The following is a 19,810-nucleotide window of genomic DNA, read 5'->3' on the forward strand; positions in this document are numbered from 1 at the left end:
ATTGTGAATGTACTTAATGACACTGAATTGTACACTTGAAAATGGTGAATTTTACCCCAATTACAAAAATATGTATTGTACAGTGTCTCCCCTGCCCCCACCCCTGGCTGCCTCCTTGAAGCCAGAGCCCAGAACCATCTGGTCACTGCTATGTCCCTGATGGCCAGCATGGGGTCAGTCATTCAGTTGTTGCTGTTTTAGTCATTGAGTGGTGTCAAGTCCTTTGGAACCCCATGGACTGTAGCTCGAAAGGCTCCTCTGACCATGGCATTTCCCAGGCAAGAAAACTGGAGTAGGTTGCCACTCCCTTCTACAGGGGATCTTCCCTATCCAGGGATTGAACCCTCATCCCCTGTATTCACAGGTGGATTCTTTACCACTAAGCCACCAGGGAAGCCACAGTCACTCAGTTGGCATTCAATAAATAGTAGACATTTGTTGAATTAATGAATGAACGTGTGAATCAACAAACTTAGGCACCTGCTTTTCATGAGAAAAGAACGCTCCATTTCTTTAGCGTCTGGATGATTCTGTCAGAATTCAGCTGTGGGGACATCAAACCCTTCTCCCCACACACCCCTCACTCTAAATCCGGATTCATCTCTAGCCCAGGCACCCAACTTGACCGGAAGCACATGGTCTTTATCGAGGAGAGGAGGGCAAATGAGGGAGGGCCCAGTCCTTTAGCAAGTAAAACTTTTATTAAATAAACTTTCAGTTTCTCCAGACCAAAGAGAGGTGTTTTGGACATGAAGGTGATGACTGCAGCTTCTCACCTGAAACACGCCACAGTGACAAGGACCTCGAGATTCAAAGCAAGTCAACTCAAAGTTCCCTCCAAGTCTTTTTCTCCTCTTTGTGTGTGTGTGTGTGTGTGGCGGTTTGTCTCCAAAAGTCAGTTTTGCAAGTTGAAACTTCATGAAATTACTCGTAGCAGAAATAAAGTACATCGTACAAATCACGTCGGTCTTTGATGTGGAGTATAAAAATGGTATTTACAGCCAGTAAACATGGACCAAAGGACACACACCACTGCACGCCGGCACGCAGTCCCAAGCAGGCCTGGCGGGGGCCGGGTGGGGCAGGACATAGCCGAAGCCCCGCGACCCCTGAGCACACACACACGCAGACTCACAGAACACAGGCACACTAGAGAGGGTCTTGGAACAATTATCAAACTGGAATATCGAAACAGGTTTGTCAGAAGATTTTTTTTTCTTCTTTTTTTTTTTTTGCTATGTTTTTTTTTTCTTCCTTTTTTTTTTTTTTTTTTTTGCTTTTTTTTTTCTGGGTCCGTCAACACATTTTGGTAGAAACAAAAGGGAATGCTTTTTTTTTTTTTTCCTTTTCAAAAATTTTTTTTTCTCTTGAGCTTATGAAGTTCTCTGGTGCCTCGTCTGGCATGAGGCCCCACCGGATGTCCAATAAAAAAAAAAAAAAAAACTTGACTCTGTGCTTCAAGGGGGGTTTTCACGGTTTGAGTAGCTATACAGAGGCGCCCCACGGGATATCCCTCCCCGCCCCAACTAGGAAACAAAAAAATCCATTGTTGTTTGATTTTCCCCCCATTTCTTCTTTGTACCTGCTCAGAAAGACCAAAAAAAAGAAAATTCTTTGTAGAGGTATCTCCGGTGAAGGGGTGCTGGGCCAGCGCACACTGGGCTCCTCCGGTGCACGTGGCGATCTTGGTCATGACATTGTGAATTCCAGGCTGGTGATCCAAAGGCAGGGAGGGTGGCTGCCTGCCCTTGGGAGGGGGCTCGAGGGGTGGGGGGGGGCTTCCCCCGGCCCTGTCTGCCCCCGACGGAAAGCTAAGGGCTATTGGCCACATGAGTAAGGCTATGACTGGGGGTTGGGGGAAGGGTCGGGGGAGGCCAAGGGGTCTCTTTTGTGCCTGCATCCGGAGAAGGCAGGGCCCTGGGACGCGGGGGCGGGGGCTCAGGAAGCTGCAGCTAGGACCAGGGACACTGAAGCCGGCTGAGCCCTCAGGCCCATGAGAATTATCGGTGGTTGGGGGGGGGGGGGGTCAAAAGTCCTGGAGGTATATCGCGTTCGTTGGCTGATTCCCAGTGCTTGACCGGCGCCCTGGTCTGACATGACAGCGGGAGGTGGGGGGACACTGGGCTGCCCCGCCAACCTCAGCCCTTCTGAGCGTCCCTGCTGGGTGACTGGCCCAGGGTCACCTTCTCTTGGATGGAAAGAAGTCGGAAAAGTTTGGTCCCATGATCTATACTCAAAAAATATATATACTGTCTATAGCTCTATATATATATGCATATATATATATAGGAAAAGTTGCGATTTTGTTTGGGGAAGCCATGAAGTTTGTGTGTGTAGGAAGCGGGTGGAAGCGAGGAAATCTCCGTGGAGGGGGTAGTGAATCCTTGGCCCCCACCTCAGGAGTCCCCCAAAGACCACGAAGCCCCTTCCCCACTCCATGGGGCCTTGGGTAGCGTTTCACATTTTGGGAAGGGGAGCAGAGGAGTAGGGAGGGGAGGGGAGGGGGCTGGTGTCCAAACTCTGTTGTAATTTACGGAAAAGTCCTGGATCAGTTGGAAGCGGGAAACCCTCCTGGGGTGGGAAGGCCCCTCACCTGGCGGAGAAGGGAGGGGCGTTAGGGCGCCGCGTGAAGAGAGGGGGAGTGTGGGCACGTAGGCCAACAAATCACCTCCCACCCGCTCCCCTGCCCTGGCCAGACTTGGATCTGGGATCCCCAAGGACCCCTATCTTTGCAGAAAGAGTCCATTTTGGGGTTTGGAGGTTGACACACACGGCTTGGAGGGGTTGCTAAGCCCCGTGTCCCCGTCTGGCCACCGGGCACAAATATTTGTTTCTTTCCGTCTCCTCTCCCCTGCTCCCTGTCGCTCCATGAAGCAGCATCCCGCCCCCATTTCTGTTCACTCGTGGTGCCGGAAACAGTGCCTGGTGCACAGTAGGTGCTTAGTAAAGACTTGCTGTCAGTGTTCAAAGCGCGCGGATCACAGATGTTGGTTTCAGGTGGCGAGTCTCCGAGCATGCCCCCAAAGACCCACAACCCTTGAATCTGTGGGTGCTGAACACCCTTGAATCTGTGGGTGCTGCCCTGGCAGAGGGTCTGGAAGCAGACCCTCACTGAACACCTACTTCACACCAGACCCCAAGGTGGGGAGCCTCTGTGATGACCGCGGCAATGGTGGGTTTAGTGGAGAAAAATCAAAATAAGTTATCAAGAGCTTTCCAGGTGGTGGGTCCTGGGCTCAGCTGGAAAAACACGGAGTGCCCCGTGTGAATCCACCCCACAGCCCCTGGGGGAGGCGACGTGCATGAGCCCATTTCACAGATGAGGCTTGTCGAGGCTGGAGCACAGTTATAAGTTTCCCCACTGGCCCTGGAGGCTCAAGGTTCATGCCTCCAAAGAAGTGATGAGTTGACAGGGTCGTTCACTCTGATGGTGCAGACATCAGGGGATTTGTTCATTTGTTCAGGGGATTTCCGCCCCCACCCTCACCCCTGGCATGGCCTTGGGTGGGGCAAACATTTCACTCTCTCATCTACCCACTGGGTGTGAATTGTGCCAAAGGAAGGGCTCCCAAAGGGGCCTAGCTGGGAGAACTGATTCTTAGTACAGGACAAAAGCCCCTCCTCACGGCCCTCCTCACCCCAGACCATGCCCGCTTCTCAGGTGAACTTCTATTCATCCTTCAAAGCCTTCTCCAGGAAAGATTACCTAACTGCCCTTCCCACCCCCATCTTACTGTTCCGGCTCCAGCCCTGACCATGGGGTGAGGGTAGGGGGTTGAGGGGACTGGGGGGGTGTCTTTGTCCAGCTCTGTCCCCGTCAACCAAACCTGGGGGCTCCTTGAAGCCTCTTGCATCATCCCCCAGCCTGGGGAGGGTTTGGAGAATGAGGAGAGGGTGCGGACAAGACAGGGTGGGGGTGGGGCAGGGGCAGGGCCGCCTAGCGGCTCACCTGGGCCAAGCCCGCAGCCTCTGGGTGGCTGTGGGCCCGGTCAGTAGGGGTGTCCCGGGTCTTTGGGCCGCTTCAGCTGCACTTTGAGCCTCTTCATGCCGATCTGAAAGCCATTCATGGCCTGGATGGCAGTCTGCGCACTGGCCGGGTTGTCAAAGCTCACGAAGCCTGCGGAGACCGGGGTGGACCCACGATGGTGGGCAACGCAGGGGTCCTCGGCTCGCTCCAGTGCTGCAGCCCTGGCTGCCCGGCTTGTGGGGTCCTGGGGGCAGGGGTGTGCGCTCGCAGGAGCAGACGACCCAGGGGAGGTAGGGAGGCTTCCCAGAACACACACAGCAGTCCTGATGTGGTTCTGACACCTTGGTGGCTTGCATGCCTCTGGGGATAGGGCACTCATTCCTTACCTGGGCTCTGCTCTGATGAGGCTTCCCAACTGATAGGGGGAGAGGGGGACAAGTGGGGCTTCTGGGGGTCCAGGGAACACCACGGTCTCCCTCCCCCACCCCAGGCCCACCTCCTTCTAGGCTCTGGATCCCTACCTTTTGCCTCCTCTAAGCCCTCCATCCATTTGGGGTCTTGTCTGTCCATCTGACTCTTCCTGTCTGTCTCTGTGTCTATCTGTCCTTGTCTCTCTTCTTCTCTCCTTTTGTGTGTGTCTTTGTGTTTCTTGTCTATGTCTCTCCCTCCCTCTCTTTTCTCTTTTTGTGTCTGTCTCTCTCTTTGCCACCATCAGTCATTCCAGCCACAGATATCCCCCAACGTGGACCATCAGAAACACTCCAGCGCACCACCTCCTGACACACATACCTTAAACTTCCACCACATAATTCCCTCCACCCAGCCCTACTCCTACCCCTTACCTGTTGGTTCTCATAGACTTTCTGGGGGGCTCTGCAGAGGCTACAGGGGCTGGGGGCCACCCCAGGGGGAGGGGAACCACATGTGTGAGCATTTGGGGGCAGGGTACCTGAGATCTGTGGGAGAAGCAGAGAGGTCAGGGCAGAGAGATGGTGGGATCAGGGCTGAGGGGTCTGGCTGAGGCCCACAGGGAGCCATAGGGGAATCTGGAAATGGGGTAGGGGGGGTGTCTTCATATCACTCACACCTCCCATTATACAGACGAGGAAACTGAGACTCAGAGAAGGCATGTGACCCCCTGACTGCTGAATGTTATGGAGGTTTTCTTCCAGAAATTTCTTTATTCTTCCTAGAAGCAGGATGCTTCCAGAAGCAAAAACAATAGCCAGTTAAGGATGTGACTGGTGATGGAAGTAAAGTTCGATGCTGTAAAGAACAATACTGCATAGGAACCTGGAATGTTAGGTCCATGAATCAAGGTAAACTGGAAGTGGTCAAACAGGAGATGGCAAGAGTGAACATTGACATTTTAGGAATCAGTGAACTAAAATGGACTGGAATGGGTGAATTTAACTCAGATGACCATTATATCTACTACTGTGGGCAAGAATCCCTTAGAAGAAATGGGGTACACCTACAGTCAACAAAAGTGTCTGAAATGCAGTACTTGGATGCAATCTCAAAAATGACAGAGTGATCTCTGTTTGTTTCCAAGACAAACCATTCAATATCACAGTAATCCAAGTCTATGCCCGAACCAGTAAAGCTGAAGAAGCTGAAGTTGAATTGTTCTATGAAGACCTACAAGACTTTCTAGAACTAACACCCAAAAAAGATGTCCTTTTCATCACAGGGGACTGGAATGCAAAAGTAGGAAGGCAAGAGATATGTGGCAAGGCAAATTTGGCCTTGGAGTACAAAATGAAGCAGGGCAAAGGCTAAGAGTTTTGCCAAGAGAACGCACTGCTCATAGCAAACACCCTCTTCCAACAGCACAGAGAAGACTCTACACATGGACATCACCAGATGCTCAAAACTGAAATCAGACTGATTACATTCTCTGCAGCCAAAGATGGAGAAGCTCTACAAAGTCAGCAAAACCAAGACCAGGAGCTGACTATGGCTCAGATCATGAACTCCTTATTGCCAAATTCAGACTTAAATTGAAGAAAGTAGGGAAAACCACTAGGCCATTCAGGTATTACCTAAATCAAATCCCTTACGATTATACAGTGGAAGTGACAAATAGATTCAAGGGATTAGATCTGATAGACAGAGTGCCTGAAGAGCTAGGATGGAGGTTCGTGACACTGGTACAGGATGCAGTGATCAAAACCATCCTCAAGAAAAAGAAAGGCAAAAAGGCAAAATGGTTGTCTGAGGAGGCCTTACAAATAGCTGAGAAAAGAAGAGAAGCTAAAGGCAAAGGAGAAAAGGAAAGATACACCTATTTGAATGCAGAGTTCCAAAGAATAGCAAGGAGAGATAAGAAAGCCTTCCTTTGTCAATGCAAAGAAATAGAGGAAAACAATAGAATGGGAAAGACTAGAGATCTTTTCAAGAAAATTAGAGATACCAAGGGAACATTTCATGCAAAGATGGGGACAATAAAGGACAGAAATGGTATGGACCTAATAGCAGCAGAAGATATTAAGAAGAGGTGGCAAGAATACACAGAAGAACTATACAAAAAAAAGATCTTCATGACCCAGATAACCACAATGGTGTGATCACCCACCTACAGCCAGCCATCCTGGAATGCAAAGTCAAGTGGGCCTCAGGAAGCATCACTATGAACAAAGCTAGTGGAGGTAATGGAATTCCAGTTGAGCTTTCAAATCCTAAATGATGATGCTGTGAAAGTGCTATACTCAATATGCCAACAACTTTGGAAAACTCAGCAGTGGCCACAGGACTGGAAAAGTCAGTTTTCATTCCAATCCCAAAGAAAGGCAATGCCAAAGGATGTTCAAACTACCACACAATTGCACTCATCTCACACGCTGGCAAAGTAACACTCAAAATTCTCCAAGCCAGGCTTCAGCAGTACATGAATCGTGAACTTCCAGATCTTTAAGCTGGATTTAGAAAAGGCAGAGGAACCAGAGATCAAATTGCCAACATCTGTTGGATTACAGAAAAAGCAAGAAAGTTCCAGAAAAACATCTACTTCTGCTTTATTGACTATGCCAAAGCCTTTGACTGTGTGGATCACACAAACTGGAAAATTCTTGAAGAAATGGGAATACCAGACCACCTGACCTGCCTCCTGAGAAACCTGTATACAGGTCAGGAAGCAACAGTTATAACTGGAGCTGAAACAACATACTGGTTCCAAATCAGGAAAGGAGTACATCAAGGTTGTATATCGTCACCCTGCTTATTTAACTTATATGCAGAGTACATCATGAGAAATGCCAGGATGGATAAAGCACAAGCTGGAATCAAGACTGCCGGGAGAAATATTAATAACTTCAGATATGCAGATGACACCATCCTTATGGCAGAAAGCGAAGAACTAAAGAGTCTCTTGATGAAAGTGAAAGAGGAGAGTGAAAAAGTTGGCTTAAAACTCAACATTCAGAAAACTAAGATCATGGCATCTGGTCCCATCACTTCATGGCAAATAGATGGGGAAAGAATGGAAACCAAGAGAGACTTTCTTTTTTTGGGCTCCAAAATCACTGCAGATGGTGATTGCAGCCATGAAATTAAAAGACATTTGCTCCTTGGAAGAAAAGTTATGACCAACACAGACAGCATATTAAAAAGCAGAAACATTACTTTGGCAACAAAGGTCCGTCTAGTCAAAAGCTATGGTTTTTCCAATAGTCATGTATGGATGTGAGAGTTGGACTATAAAGAAAGCTGAGTGCTGAAGAATTGATGTTTTTGAACTGTGGTGTTGGAGAAGACTCTTGAGAGTCCCTTGGACTGCAAGGAGATCCAACCAGTCTATCCAAAAGGAGATTAGTCCTGAATATTCATTGGAAGGACTGATGCTGAAGCTGAAACTCCAATACTTTGGCCACCTGATGCGAAATGACTCACTGGAAAAGACCCTGATGCTGGGAAAGATTGAAGGCACGAGGAGAAGGGGACAACAGAGGATGAGATGGTTGGATGGCATCACTGACTTGATGGACATGAGTTTAAGCAAGCTCTGGGAGTTGGTGATGGACAAGGAAGCCTGGTATGCTGCAGTCCATGGGGTGGCAAAGAGTCGGACATGACTGAGCAACTGAACTGAACTGAGAAGCAGGATGTGGGAGCAGGGGGGCTGGGTACTGGGCCAGGGGCAGGGGGGTGGGTGTTGTTCCTAACTTGCTGTGTGACCTCAAGCATGTTGTTTGACCATCTATACCTCTCCTTCCTCCCCATGTAAATGGGGACAATTCTTCCCTTTTATGGTTGGACAATGAGTATATACAGCAGGACTTCCCAGGTGGCTCAGTGGTAAAGAATCTACCTGCCAGTGCAGGAAACCTGGGTTCGATCCCTGGGTCTGGAAGATCCCCTGGAAAAGGGAATGGTAACCCACTTCAGTATTCTTGCCTGGGGAACCTATGGACAGAGGAGCCTGGCAGTATATAGCCCATGAGGCTGCAAAGAATTGGACACAACTTAGTGACTAAACAGCAGGAGCTTAATAAGCAGTCAAGAATCAGCCCTTCCCAGAGGACAGGGTAGGGTTCAGAGTCCAGATTTTGGAGTCAGATTGTTTCTAATTTAGGTTCTTGCCTGTGACTTTGGGCAAGTTACACATCTCTGAGCCTTAACATCCTTTGTGTCTGGGGACAAGGAAGTCCTCCCCATGGCCCACAAGGCCCTTCATGACCTGCCCTTCCCCTCCCTGCCTTCCTCTCCTCCCTGTCTCCTCCCTGTCTCCTCCCTGTCCTGCCCCAGGGCCTTTGCACATGTGGTTCTCTCTGCCTAGAACACTCTTCCCCTAGACACTCCTATGATTGGCTCCTCATCATTCAGGCCTCAGTGAAGCACTGCCTCCTCCTATCAGTCTGTATTTTCTTACTGGTTTTATTTTTCTCTATATCATTTATAACACCCTGGCCTATATCCTGGGCTTTCCTGATGGCTCAGACAGTAAACAATCTGCCTGCAATGCAGAAGACTCGGGTTCTATCCCTGGGTCAAGAAGATCCCCTGGAGGAGAGAATGGCACCCCACTCCAGTATTCTTGCCTGTTTATTTCCACCTCCTCCCCCTGGACCTGTGCTTTTCAATTCAGTTGGCAGCCACTGGCCATGAGTTGTTACTGAAATTGAAATTCATTAAAATTAAGTAAAATAAAAAATTCAGTGCTTTGGCCACAATAGCTACACTTCAAACGCTCAGCAGTTACATGGGGTGGATGGCTCAGACAGTGGGGATATAGAATATTTCTATCCTCAGAGAAAGTTCTACAGGCAGGGTGGCAGGGCTCTGAGCTCCCAGAGGGCAGTGATTTTTGTTGGCTTCCTTTACCAATCTGTGCCAGGCACTGTGCTGGGCACTGGCACACAGTAGGTGCACTGTATGTCTATTTGGGTTTTTTTGTTTAATCTTATACAGGGCTTGTGTTATTGATTTATTTATTGGCTGCACCCTGTGGCATGCGGAATCCTAGTTCCCTCACCAGGGATCAAACCTGTGCTCCCCACACACACACAGTGAAAGCTCGAAGTCTTAACCACTGGACCACCAGGGAAGCCCCTATGTGTCTATTTGTTGAATGAATGGATGAATGAACAAGGGAATCTTAGAAATGACTCATGCTAAGTGCTGGGTACACAGTAGGTGCTTAATAAGTGCTTGTTATGATCATAAATGTGATTCTTTCTTTCTTTTTTGCCCTTGACCCTGCTGCACAGCTTGTGGGATGTTCCTTCCCCAACCAGGGATAAACCCGGGCCCTGAGCAGTGAAAGCACAGAGTCCTAACCACTGGAGCTTCAGGGAAGCCCCAGAATGTGGTTCTCTCAGACCAGATCTGTCTTGTGGCTGACCACACCCGACCCCCCAACCCCACCCAGGGCAAGGGGCCTGCGGTTCAGGGAGTGGCAAGCAGGAAGGGGCACCCACAGCAAGGACTCACCAAAACATTTGCTCTGGTTGGTGGCCCGATCCATAAACACCTTGGAGGAGATGATATTGCCGAAAGGCAGGAACATCTGCGTCAGCTCCGTGTCTCCAAACTCCTGGGGGAGGTGGTAGATAAACAGGTTACAGCCTTCGGGACCTGCAGGTGGGGGGAGAGAAAGACATAAAGCCCCCAAGGAGAGGAGGCCGACCCCCGGGGGAGGGGCACGGGTCCGGAGCCCACAGCTAGTGTCTCCAGCTATTGGGGGAGGGGTGCACCCTGACACCCAGAAAGGAGGGGCGTGGAAACAGCGGGGAGGGAAGGCAGGGTGCCCTGAGCCCTTGTCTATAAAATTCCACATTCAGACACTCCACACCTCTGCTGATCCTCAGGCCCCAGAGAACTGACAAACTTTAGATGATCCCTAGCCCCCCAAACTGAAATAAAGCCTTTCATCCTAGACCGCAGATAATCCAAAACTCCCAGATAACCTCAACACCCCCCAGAAAACCCCTAAACCTCAAACTCTTGGTCATTGACAAAAATCAGATGAACTGGTTGTAGGGTATAACAGAAACTCTGTACTGTCTTTGCCATCATTCCATATCTTTAAAACTGGTTTAAATGGAAAGGTTCATTTTTGGAAGTCTAATGATCACAGATTAGAATAAGACAAGTAACTCCCCGGTCCCAAACCCCAAACATCCAGATAATTTTCAAAACCTTGGATAACCTTCCAAACCTTGGCTAATTTTTAAAAGCTTGGATAATTTCAAAACTGATGCAAAAATAAAATGTAGAGAAATAAAAAGATTATTCTTCAGTCCCAAATCTCAGATATCCTGAAACCACTGGTCACGTTTAAATGATTTGCTGTACCAACCAGAAATAATTTTTTAAAGCACAGCTAACCATCAGAATCATTCCTTCCCGAAGAATCCCCAGTGCATGGCTCATATAAGAATTATAAATAATCAGAGCATTTTAAAACCTTAATTACCCAGTTTAGTCCTCAAACCTGCTGCTAATCCCGAACCTACAGACGATCTTCTCCTAGGTCTCCCCAAACAAAGGTAACCCTCAAACCACCAAGAAATCCCAACACTCATGATGAACATTCCCCACCCCAGAAAATCCAAAATTCAAGATTACATTACATTCACATCCACCCTTACCTTCCTGATGAGGACCGCAGTTCTGCTAATGTGCTTGTCTGCTGTTGTTGTTTGCTTACTTGTTTGTCTGGCCCTGTCGCAAGGTTTGCCTGAATTTAGCTCCCTGCCCAGGGATTGAACTCGGGGTCACGGCAGTGAAAGCACCGAGTCCTAATCAGTGGACCTCTAGGGAATTCCCTAATGTGCTTGTTTTTAAAATACAGGTGTGTTTCCACACAACTGATATGTTACAGAACAGTTGTGAGCAAACATGAATTTTGTGTTTGCTTGTGTGCTAGCTCAACTCCAAGAAACACTAGGTGAAGGCAGAAAGCCACACCTAGCTGAACTGAACCTCATAAGAAAGCAAAATGCACACACATATGCAAAGGCAGCTTCCACATTCACCACCTTTCTCAGCTCTCCAAGTGTATTAGGAGGAGGACCTGTTCCCATCTGAGGTTCGGACTCTCCGTCTAATTTCAGACAAAACTTTCCATCACTTCACGGTAACTCACATGCTACAACCCATCTGACGCCACTTTCCTGTGCAAACTTCTAATGCCCAATTTATTGTACTATTCATGGATTTCTTAATCATCTAACATGAATAAAACTGTGCTACCATTTTTATTAGGGTCTTTTTTTTTTTTTTTTGCCATGTCACAGCCAACTTCTAAAAAAAAATTTGGCCACACCAGGGCTGCATGAGATATCTTAGTTTCTCAACCAGGGAACTTGTGCCTCCTGTAGTGGAAGCACAGAGTCTTAACCACTGGGCCACCAGAGAACTCCCACAGGCAACATTTTGAGTGGTGTACCCTGACCCAACTTCCCCCACGAGCCCTGCAGTTGGTATTGTGAGGCTCTGGAACTCGGGTGGCTTTCCAGAAAGCAGATATCCTGTTCTGTTACAGCAGCACAGACGGCATCGGAACCAGCTTTTACCCACAGCGCCCTGCTGGGCAAGGAATTGAACAGAACCTCACAGAACTCAGTCTACAGGCCAGGCCATCCATAAACTTCCCATGTCCTGGGGGAGTCGGGGGACTTTTCTGGCTGGTCGCCTGGCTCCAGCTCCCCACCCCCACCCCCACTAGATGGATTAAGGCGAGGAAAATCTCCCAGGCTGCTGCTGCTAAGTCGCTTCAGTCGTGTCCGACTCTGTGCGACCCCATAGACGGCAGCCCACCAGGCTCCCCCGTCCCCGGGATTCTCCAGGCAAGAACACTGGAGTGGGTTGCCATTTCCTTCTCCAATGCAGGAAAGTGAAAAGCGAAAGTCAAGTCGCTCAGTCGTGTCCGACTTTTAGCGACCCCATGGACTGCAGCCTACCAGGCTCCTCCATCCATGGGATTTTCCAGGCAAGAGTACTGGAGTGGGGTGCCATTGCCTTCTCCTTCCAGGCTGAGTGCCTACAATGTGTCAGGAACCGTGCTGCTCACTCCCCAACAAGGCCTCGGCACCGGTGGCCTTGCGGCCAATGAGGAAACAGAGGCATGGGGCAGGGAGGTGCCTTTCTGACGATGCCTCAAGTCAGCACTAGGTGGATTTGAATCCCCGCGGTCCGACTCCAGAATCTAACTCCTCTCCCACTTGACTTTACTGAGGAACTCCCATCTCACCAGAGATACCTCATCACCCCACCCCCTGACCTCAAACTCAAAAAAAGTCATTCCACTCTGGAGAGAGCTCGTGGTGGAGACAGGGTCACTGCTATCCCTATGGGGTCGGGACTAGCCCGGGTCCCACTTTCCGGAGGAGAAGACGGAGGCTCAGAGACCAAGAGTCAATTGCCTCCCAAACACCCAGGTGATGCTGGGAACTGAAGGCAAGTCTCTCCGGACCTCAGGCCGAGCAGTTCCCTGAGGCTAGGTCAAACCCGGCAGGAGGTCCTGGAGGTGGAGGGGGGCGGTCAAAGGGCGGGGCTGGCGCCCAGGGGAGGTCGCGGCCCCCTCACCTTCTCGCTGCTGCTGCTGCAGGAGGGGCGGCGGCTGGGGGACGCTGTGCGCGATGGGCGTGATGGCCGCTGTGGGGTACATGGCTGCAGAGACCGGGAGCGAGACATAGGGCGGAACGGGCGTGAGGCCGGTGGGCGCATGGGGCGGGGCTAAGACTGAGGGGGCGAGGTCACAGCCTAGGGTGGGGCCAAAATGGGTCTTGGGACGGTGGAGGGGGGTGGTCACAGGGGAGAGTTGGTCTGAGGGAAGTACTAAGACCTTAGTACAGGGAAGAGTAGAAGGGAAAGAGGTCATATTCGAAGGGTGGGGCCATGGCTGAGGGCAGAGCCAAGGCCAGATTTTAGGAAGAAGGAGGGGGCGTGGTCACATGGGAGAGACAGTCTGAGGAAGAGGCCACGGCCACAGGAAGGAGTAGAGTGGACGCGGTGGTGGCTGAGGGTGGGGCCACGACAGGTCTTGGGAAGGTAGAGGGGGCGTGGTCACATGGGAGAGACGTATGAGGGAGGGAAGCGTTTAATGGGCGGGGCCATATTTGAGGGGTGGGGGACCACGGCTGAGGGCGGAGCCAATGCCCGGTCTTGGGAAGAATGAGGGGGCATGGTCACACTGGAGAGCGGGTCCGAGCAGGACACGACAAGCGGGACCAAAGGCAGGTTATGAGGGGCAGGGCCAAATGTCGAAGGAGGGTGAGGCGGGGGCCAAGCCACAAAGTAGGAGGTATGGCTAGACAGAAGAGGCAAGGTAGAATGAAGAGGGCGGCCCTGAGGGGTGGAACCAGATCTAAGTGCAGCTAGGTGCGTGGAGTGGCTAGTCCAGGGAGGAAACTGAGGGCGGGGGGGTTGGGGGGGGTGCCACGCGTGGGGGTGCCGCACTGCCTCCCTACCTGTGTACTGCTGGACTCCAGAGAAGGCAGGATGGAGGGTCTCGGCTACCGTCGGACTCTGAGCTGCGGGGCAGACGGAGGGGCTTAGTGGGGCGGGGGCAGCAGAAGTCTTCCATCCACCCCACAGCATCCACCCCGGCTTCATTTCTGCATAAACATTTTATAGGTATGACCCTCATTCCACAGGTGAGGAAAACTGAAGCTCAGGGAACCTCTTACAGGTGGGAAAACAGCAGCTGGCACAGGGCCACTCAACTCGAATCCAGTTTTCTCAGACTCCAGAGAGGTTTAACTCCCAACTCTTTGTCCCCATCCAGACCCCCTTGCTCCTCCCCCTTTTTTCTCTGGATTCTCTAGGGCTCCAGGTCTCTGCTCCTGATCACCACCCATTCACATCTCTTCCTCCTTTTCCCTCCCCACACCTTGATCAGACAGCCTATGGATCCCCTATGTGACTGTGACCTTCCGATAGTCCCTAGTGGAGGACACAGGGGGAGGAGAGGGCTTGTCGAGGCAACTAAAAATCTCCTTGAATGGAGAGAGGTTGTTAGAAGATAGGGTAGTGAGGGCAGAGAGATAAGCCAGTAAAGGGGTCACATGAATGAATTACTTCGTAGTAATGGAACAGTGCTGTATGTTGATTGTGGTGGTGGTTACACAAAACTATACCTGTGATGAAATGACATAAAATGAACGAACCACACACACAGACACAAGTGCCTGTAAACAGTGAAGTCTGAACAGGGTCTCCAACACCTGTTCAGTTCATTGTACTGTACTGATGCCAGTTTCCTAGTTTCGACAACATACTGTTGTTACGTGAGGTGTTAGCATCCGGAGACACTGGGTGAGGGGTAACCAGGACCTCTCTGTACTATGTTTGAAACTCCCTGTGAGCACCAATTATTACAAAATAAAAATAAACAGATTCTCAGTGGTGGAAACCCAGATGACAAACTTCACCTAAGCAAGGTGTGGGAAGACATTTGCCTTGAAATCAGGGTATAGGGTAGAGAAAGGTGAGACCTCTGCTTCAGTAGGGCAGAGTCCAGTGCCACAAATCTGTGCATGGTCAATCCTGGATGAATGAATGAATGAATATGGGCACTGATCCCAAATGGTAACAATTAATAGTGAAGATTGATGGCACTCTTCTTGGTACCAGGAGATGGGTTAGCATCTTACAGACTGATTGCCTCATCCGAGCAACATCATGAGATGAATGATACTATCTGTCCCATTTTCCAGATGAGCAAATTGAGGCTCTGAGATGTAAAGAAACTCCCCACAAGGGCCACTGAATTGGAATTTGAATCCAGGAAGGTCTGACTGCAAACTTCCTATGTTTAACCCCCTTCTCTGTGCCCATGTGTGTGTGTGTGCTTAATTGCTCAGTCGTGTCTGACTCTTTGGGACCCCACAGACTGTAGCCCTTTAGGCTCCTTTGTCCATGGGGATTCTCCAGACAAGAATACTGGAGTGGGTTGGCATGCCCTCCTCCAAGGGATCTTCCCAACCCAGGGATTGAACCCAGGTCTCCTGCATTGCAGGCAGATTCTTTACTGTCTAAGCCACCAGGGAAGCCCATGAATACTGGAGTGAGTAGCCTATCCCTTCTCCAGGGGATCTTCCTGACCCAGGAATCAAACCGGGGTCTCCTGCATTGCAGGTGGATTCTTTACCAGCTGAACTACCAGGGAAGCCCCTCTGCACCCATAGCTAGTATCTATTAACCTAAGAGTCCCTGCTTCCTGTACTTTTGTTCCCTGGACACCAAGGCAAAGGGATTCATGCTTGTCCCAGGGACACCCTCCCTGTCCCCTGCCACTCTCCTCGGCCCCAGGGGACCACCCAAGTTACCTGGGTAGGGCACAAGGCCATTGGCATATACAGTTTCTAGGGCAGGGTGCCCGCCAGGGAAGGGCACGACACCTGCGAAGCCGTTGGTGATGGGGGCCACGAGGCCGGGCACGGTGGCGGTGCCGAGCAGCGGGGGCGAATGCAGTCCTGGGGAGTGGAAGAGCATCATGGGTAGCCTTAGCCCCAGCTAAGGCTAAGAGTCATAGCCCCGGCTCTGCCCCCCAGCTGTGGGCCCCTGGCAGACTCTCACCAGAGGCAGGGGCGATGGGCGTGGCAGGCAGCCCGTTAAGGCTGACAGCGCCAATCTGCTGGATGTGGCAGGGTGAGAAGGCCACGCCGGGGCTCAGGTAGCTGCCTGATGTGGACAGGACCGTCGTCTGCTGCTGCATGAGCTGGGGGTGGAGAGGGAGTCAGGTACACAGTCCAAGTGGCACCTGGCCTTAGAGCATGGCTCATGGGGTTGAGGGGCCAGTCCTCCAGAAACAGGGGCAGGGGGTCAGGCCAGGTATCTTGGCTCAGGTTGGGTTAGGGCTCAGTTAGGAATTGGGGCTTAGCCTGGGATCAAGGCTCAGCATAGGATCAGGGCTCAGACTATGTTCAAGGATCATTTAGGAATCAGAGCTCAGCCAGGGACTGGAGCTCAGTCTATGATCAGAACTTAGTCTGGGACCAGGGCTCAGCCAATGTTTTTTTATGTGTTCTGCTTGTTTTGGTTGTGCCATGCATACGGCATGTGGGATCTTATTTCCCCAGCCAGGGATCGAACCTGCGTGCTGTGCACTGGAGGCATGGAAGCATGGCAACTTCCAGGGAAGTCCCAAGCTCAGCCAATGTTGAACTCACTCAGGGCTGGGTCTCAGTTTGGAGTTAGCCTGGAGGTTTAGCTAGAATTGGGGCTTATCTAGATTTGGGGAACAGCCAGGATCTGGGGGTCAACCCAAGACTGGGTCTTGATTTGACATTCACCCAGGGTTGTGGCTCAGGCTGGATTTGGTGGCCGAGCCTGGGGTCCTGTCAGTTGGGGTTCAGCTTGGGCTCAGAGCATAGTTCATGGTGGGGGGCTAAGCTGGGGTTGAGATCAGGAAGTGGACTGGATCTGGGGACTTAGCCATAACCAGAATAAGGCCATGAGTCAGAGATTGGGCAAGAGAAACAGAAAGATAGCACTCAGAAAGAAACAGAAAGAGGCACTCGACAGAGACTAGATGGAGAAAGAGAGAGAGAGACACTGAGCTAGACCCTCAAAACAGTGGTGTCAGGAGCCCCACTGGAGACAGGAGTGTGTCCGCCGTTCACTCACAGCCTGGGCGTAGGCACTGTAGGGGCTGAAGGGCAGGGTGAGGGACGGAGTCAGGATGCCCAGCTGGCCCACCATCTGCTGCATGCGCCTCAGCGTCCGCTCCTTGTCTGTGTCGGCAAACTTGACCACCAGGCTGGAGGAGGCACCCTGCAAGGGCAGCCGCAAGCAGGGAAGGAAAGAAGGGGGACATTGCCAGGACTCTGAGGTACCTTGGGGGGAGTGTAGGGGTGTAGGTGGCAGCAGCTATCAGCCCCTCCCTCAAGGTCCCAGGGGCCGCAGTGAGACTAGTCTGGAGATCAGCATCCTGGGTCTCGCACTTGACCTTGTAGGCTGCCATGCACACAAGTGGGGCACCCACTTGTCTAGTGGGGGCTGCCTCTGGGAAGCAGAGGAGGACCTGACTGTCAGCCATACTTTCAAAAAAGATGGAGAACCCAAGTGCTGGAGAGGAACAATGAAGGCCCATACAGAGGATTCTATAGCTGCCCACACCTGAGAACAGGTGAGGTTCCAATCATTTGAGAAACTGAATACCTCCTTTGATGGGGAGCTCACTACCTCTCCACTCACCAGCTCCATCAGTGGACAGCTCTGAGCAGGAGAAAGCTTGACCTTGGATTGAGTTGATTCCTCCCTCTCCAGGGACTAGAACTGATGCCCAATGACCCAGAGAGCAAGAGAAGGGAGGATCTGAGACTGCCCTGCTCTTCATACCATGTTGCAGAACAACAGAAAGGAGAGTGGGTTCCCCAAGGCCTGTCTTCCCTGCGGCAGATTCGGACATTTTTGTACAGTGATGGAGGCTCCCAGGGCCACTTTTCTGGGTGGCAGGGCCACCCCCAAGACCCCAGTGGTCTCCTCCAGCCTCTCACGGCTGCAGGCCCACCAGCTCCCAGCTCTAGACTTGCCGCCTGCCTATCTCCCACACTGGCCCCACGGAGACATTTCCAAATGGCCTGCCCCTTCCTTCTCCTGGGGATACCCTGGGAGGCTCCCCATTGCCCTGGGAGGAATCCCAAGCTTCTTGGCTTTGAACTGCAGGCCCCTCCAGCCCCATCCCCTCCTGTTCCTCTGGGGCTCACACACATCTGCACACACACATGCATTCCACCCACAGTGACTCACACCCACCATCCACACTCATACACATACATACACTCAATAATACATGCACATATACTCACACACACATGTACACACATATTTGTCTACATTCACACACATGTGCTCACCCCTCCACACATACTCACACACTCTTACAGATGCACACACATGCACTCATTCCCCCCATATCACTGGGGCACACTCACACACAAACACACATGTGCACTTACCTATATAACTTACATATGTGCACTCACATGAGCACACCCACTCAACACACTTGCATGCATGCAGTCACAGCATATACATGTGCATATGCATCAGCATACATGTGAACATTCATGTGCACACTGACACCCACCTACTCACAACCACACACTCACATACAGGCATGGAAGCACACTCTCAGGCACATGCACATGTGTGCACACCAACACACACAGTGGCCCACACATACTCACACATGGGCAGCCAAACACTGGCAGGACATTCTGCATAGTCTACACTTGCACGCTCACACACACACACAAATACATACATATACCCAGTCATACCACCATCAGAGATGCACTTCTTTCTCCCTACCCTGTCCCCTCTCTGAAGAAGGGCCAGGGGTTACCAGATGGCTGGGATGGTCAGGCCAGGCCCCTCCCCCTTGCCTACCCTGACCCAAATTGCCCAGGGCAGCTCTGACTTACCGGCATGGTCTGGCTGCCGTGCAGAGCGTGTATGGCCGCCTGAGCCTCGGTGTGGGAGGAGAACTTCACGAAGGCACAGCCTGCTCCAAGAGAAGGGGAGGGGTGAGGGGACACAGGAGAGGGGCTGGCAGCCCTGCACAGCAGGTCAGCATGGACATGGGCAGCCCACAGGTTGGACAACAGAGAGACAGGCAGCCATATGTTCAGACAGACAGTGGGACAACAAAGAACCAGACAGTAAGACAACTGTTTGTCCAACACATCATCAGAGGGTGTGAGATGGTGCCCAGGGTAGGGAGGCAGGAACTGCCCATTAGAACAAGTGAAGGGGACAGGATTAGAGAACACCCACCAGCCACCAATACCACAAGATCCAGAGTTGTAATCAGGCAGAATTAAAGTGACAAACCATCAGACACAGAGAGAGATATGGACACACTCGGGCAGAGGTACACTCAGACCCAGATGGATACGCCCATGTGACCAGAGTTGGATAGATGGGGATGAAGAGTCATCGGGCAAGGGCAGAATCAGGCAGACAGACAACCAGAGACCACCAGACACAGGCAGATCCAGACAGATGGTCATAGGATACAGTTCCAGACAGAGGGCTATGGAAGGGTCACACAAATTTGGGGGAGAGGAGTGAAGACATCCTGGAATTCAATAATGATGACAGTTGCACAGTTCTGTGAATTTTGTGAAGCATTTCACTGTCCACTTTTTTTTCCCACTGTCCACTTTTAAAAGGTGAATTTTACAGTATATGTGTGTGTGTGTGTGTATGTATAGTCAGTCTTGTCCAATTCTTTGTGACTCTCTGTACTGTAGCCTGCCAGGCTCCTCTGTCCATGGGATTTCCCAGGCAAGAATACTGGAGTGGGTTGTCATTTCCCCCTCCAGGGGATCTTCCTGACTCATGGATCAAACCCACGTCTCTTGCGCCTCCTGCCTTGGCAGTATGTGA

At 51.1% G+C, this 19,810-nt stretch overlaps 1 protein-coding gene across 6 annotated transcripts in view; it reads right to left on the bottom strand.

The window, feature by feature from the left end:
• Positions 1–682: 682 nt before the first annotated feature.
• Positions 683–19,810, bottom strand: part of CELF5 (CUGBP Elav-like family member 5) — a 51,352-nt gene continuing 32,224 nt past the window's right edge. For 4 of the 6 annotated variants that reach the window (XM_070793141.1, XM_070793139.1, XM_070793142.1 and 1 more), the window contains 8 exons: positions 18,844–18,923; positions 17,042–17,188; positions 15,992–16,133; positions 15,742–15,888; positions 13,882–13,944; positions 12,998–13,081; positions 9,899–10,042; positions 683–4,117 (listed from right to left, as the gene is read on the bottom strand). In XM_070793141.1, coding sequence (XP_070649242.1) covers positions 3,990–4,117; positions 9,899–10,042; positions 12,998–13,081; positions 13,882–13,944; positions 15,742–15,888; positions 15,992–16,133; positions 17,042–17,188; positions 18,844–18,923 — 935 coding nt within the window. In that variant the 3' untranslated portion in view covers positions 683–3,989. The remainder of the gene's footprint in view (positions 4,118–9,898; positions 10,043–12,997; positions 13,082–13,881; positions 13,945–15,741; positions 15,889–15,991; positions 16,134–17,041; positions 17,189–18,843; positions 18,924–19,810) is intronic. The other 2 variants (XM_070793140.1, XM_070793143.1) reach the window with 2 other exon arrangements.

The sequence above is a fragment of the Bos indicus genome, chromosome 7, assembly GCF_029378745.1.
Source record: "Bos indicus isolate NIAB-ARS_2022 breed Sahiwal x Tharparkar chromosome 7, NIAB-ARS_B.indTharparkar_mat_pri_1.0, whole genome shotgun sequence".
Lineage (NCBI taxonomy): Eukaryota > Metazoa > Chordata > Mammalia > Artiodactyla > Bovidae > Bos > Bos indicus.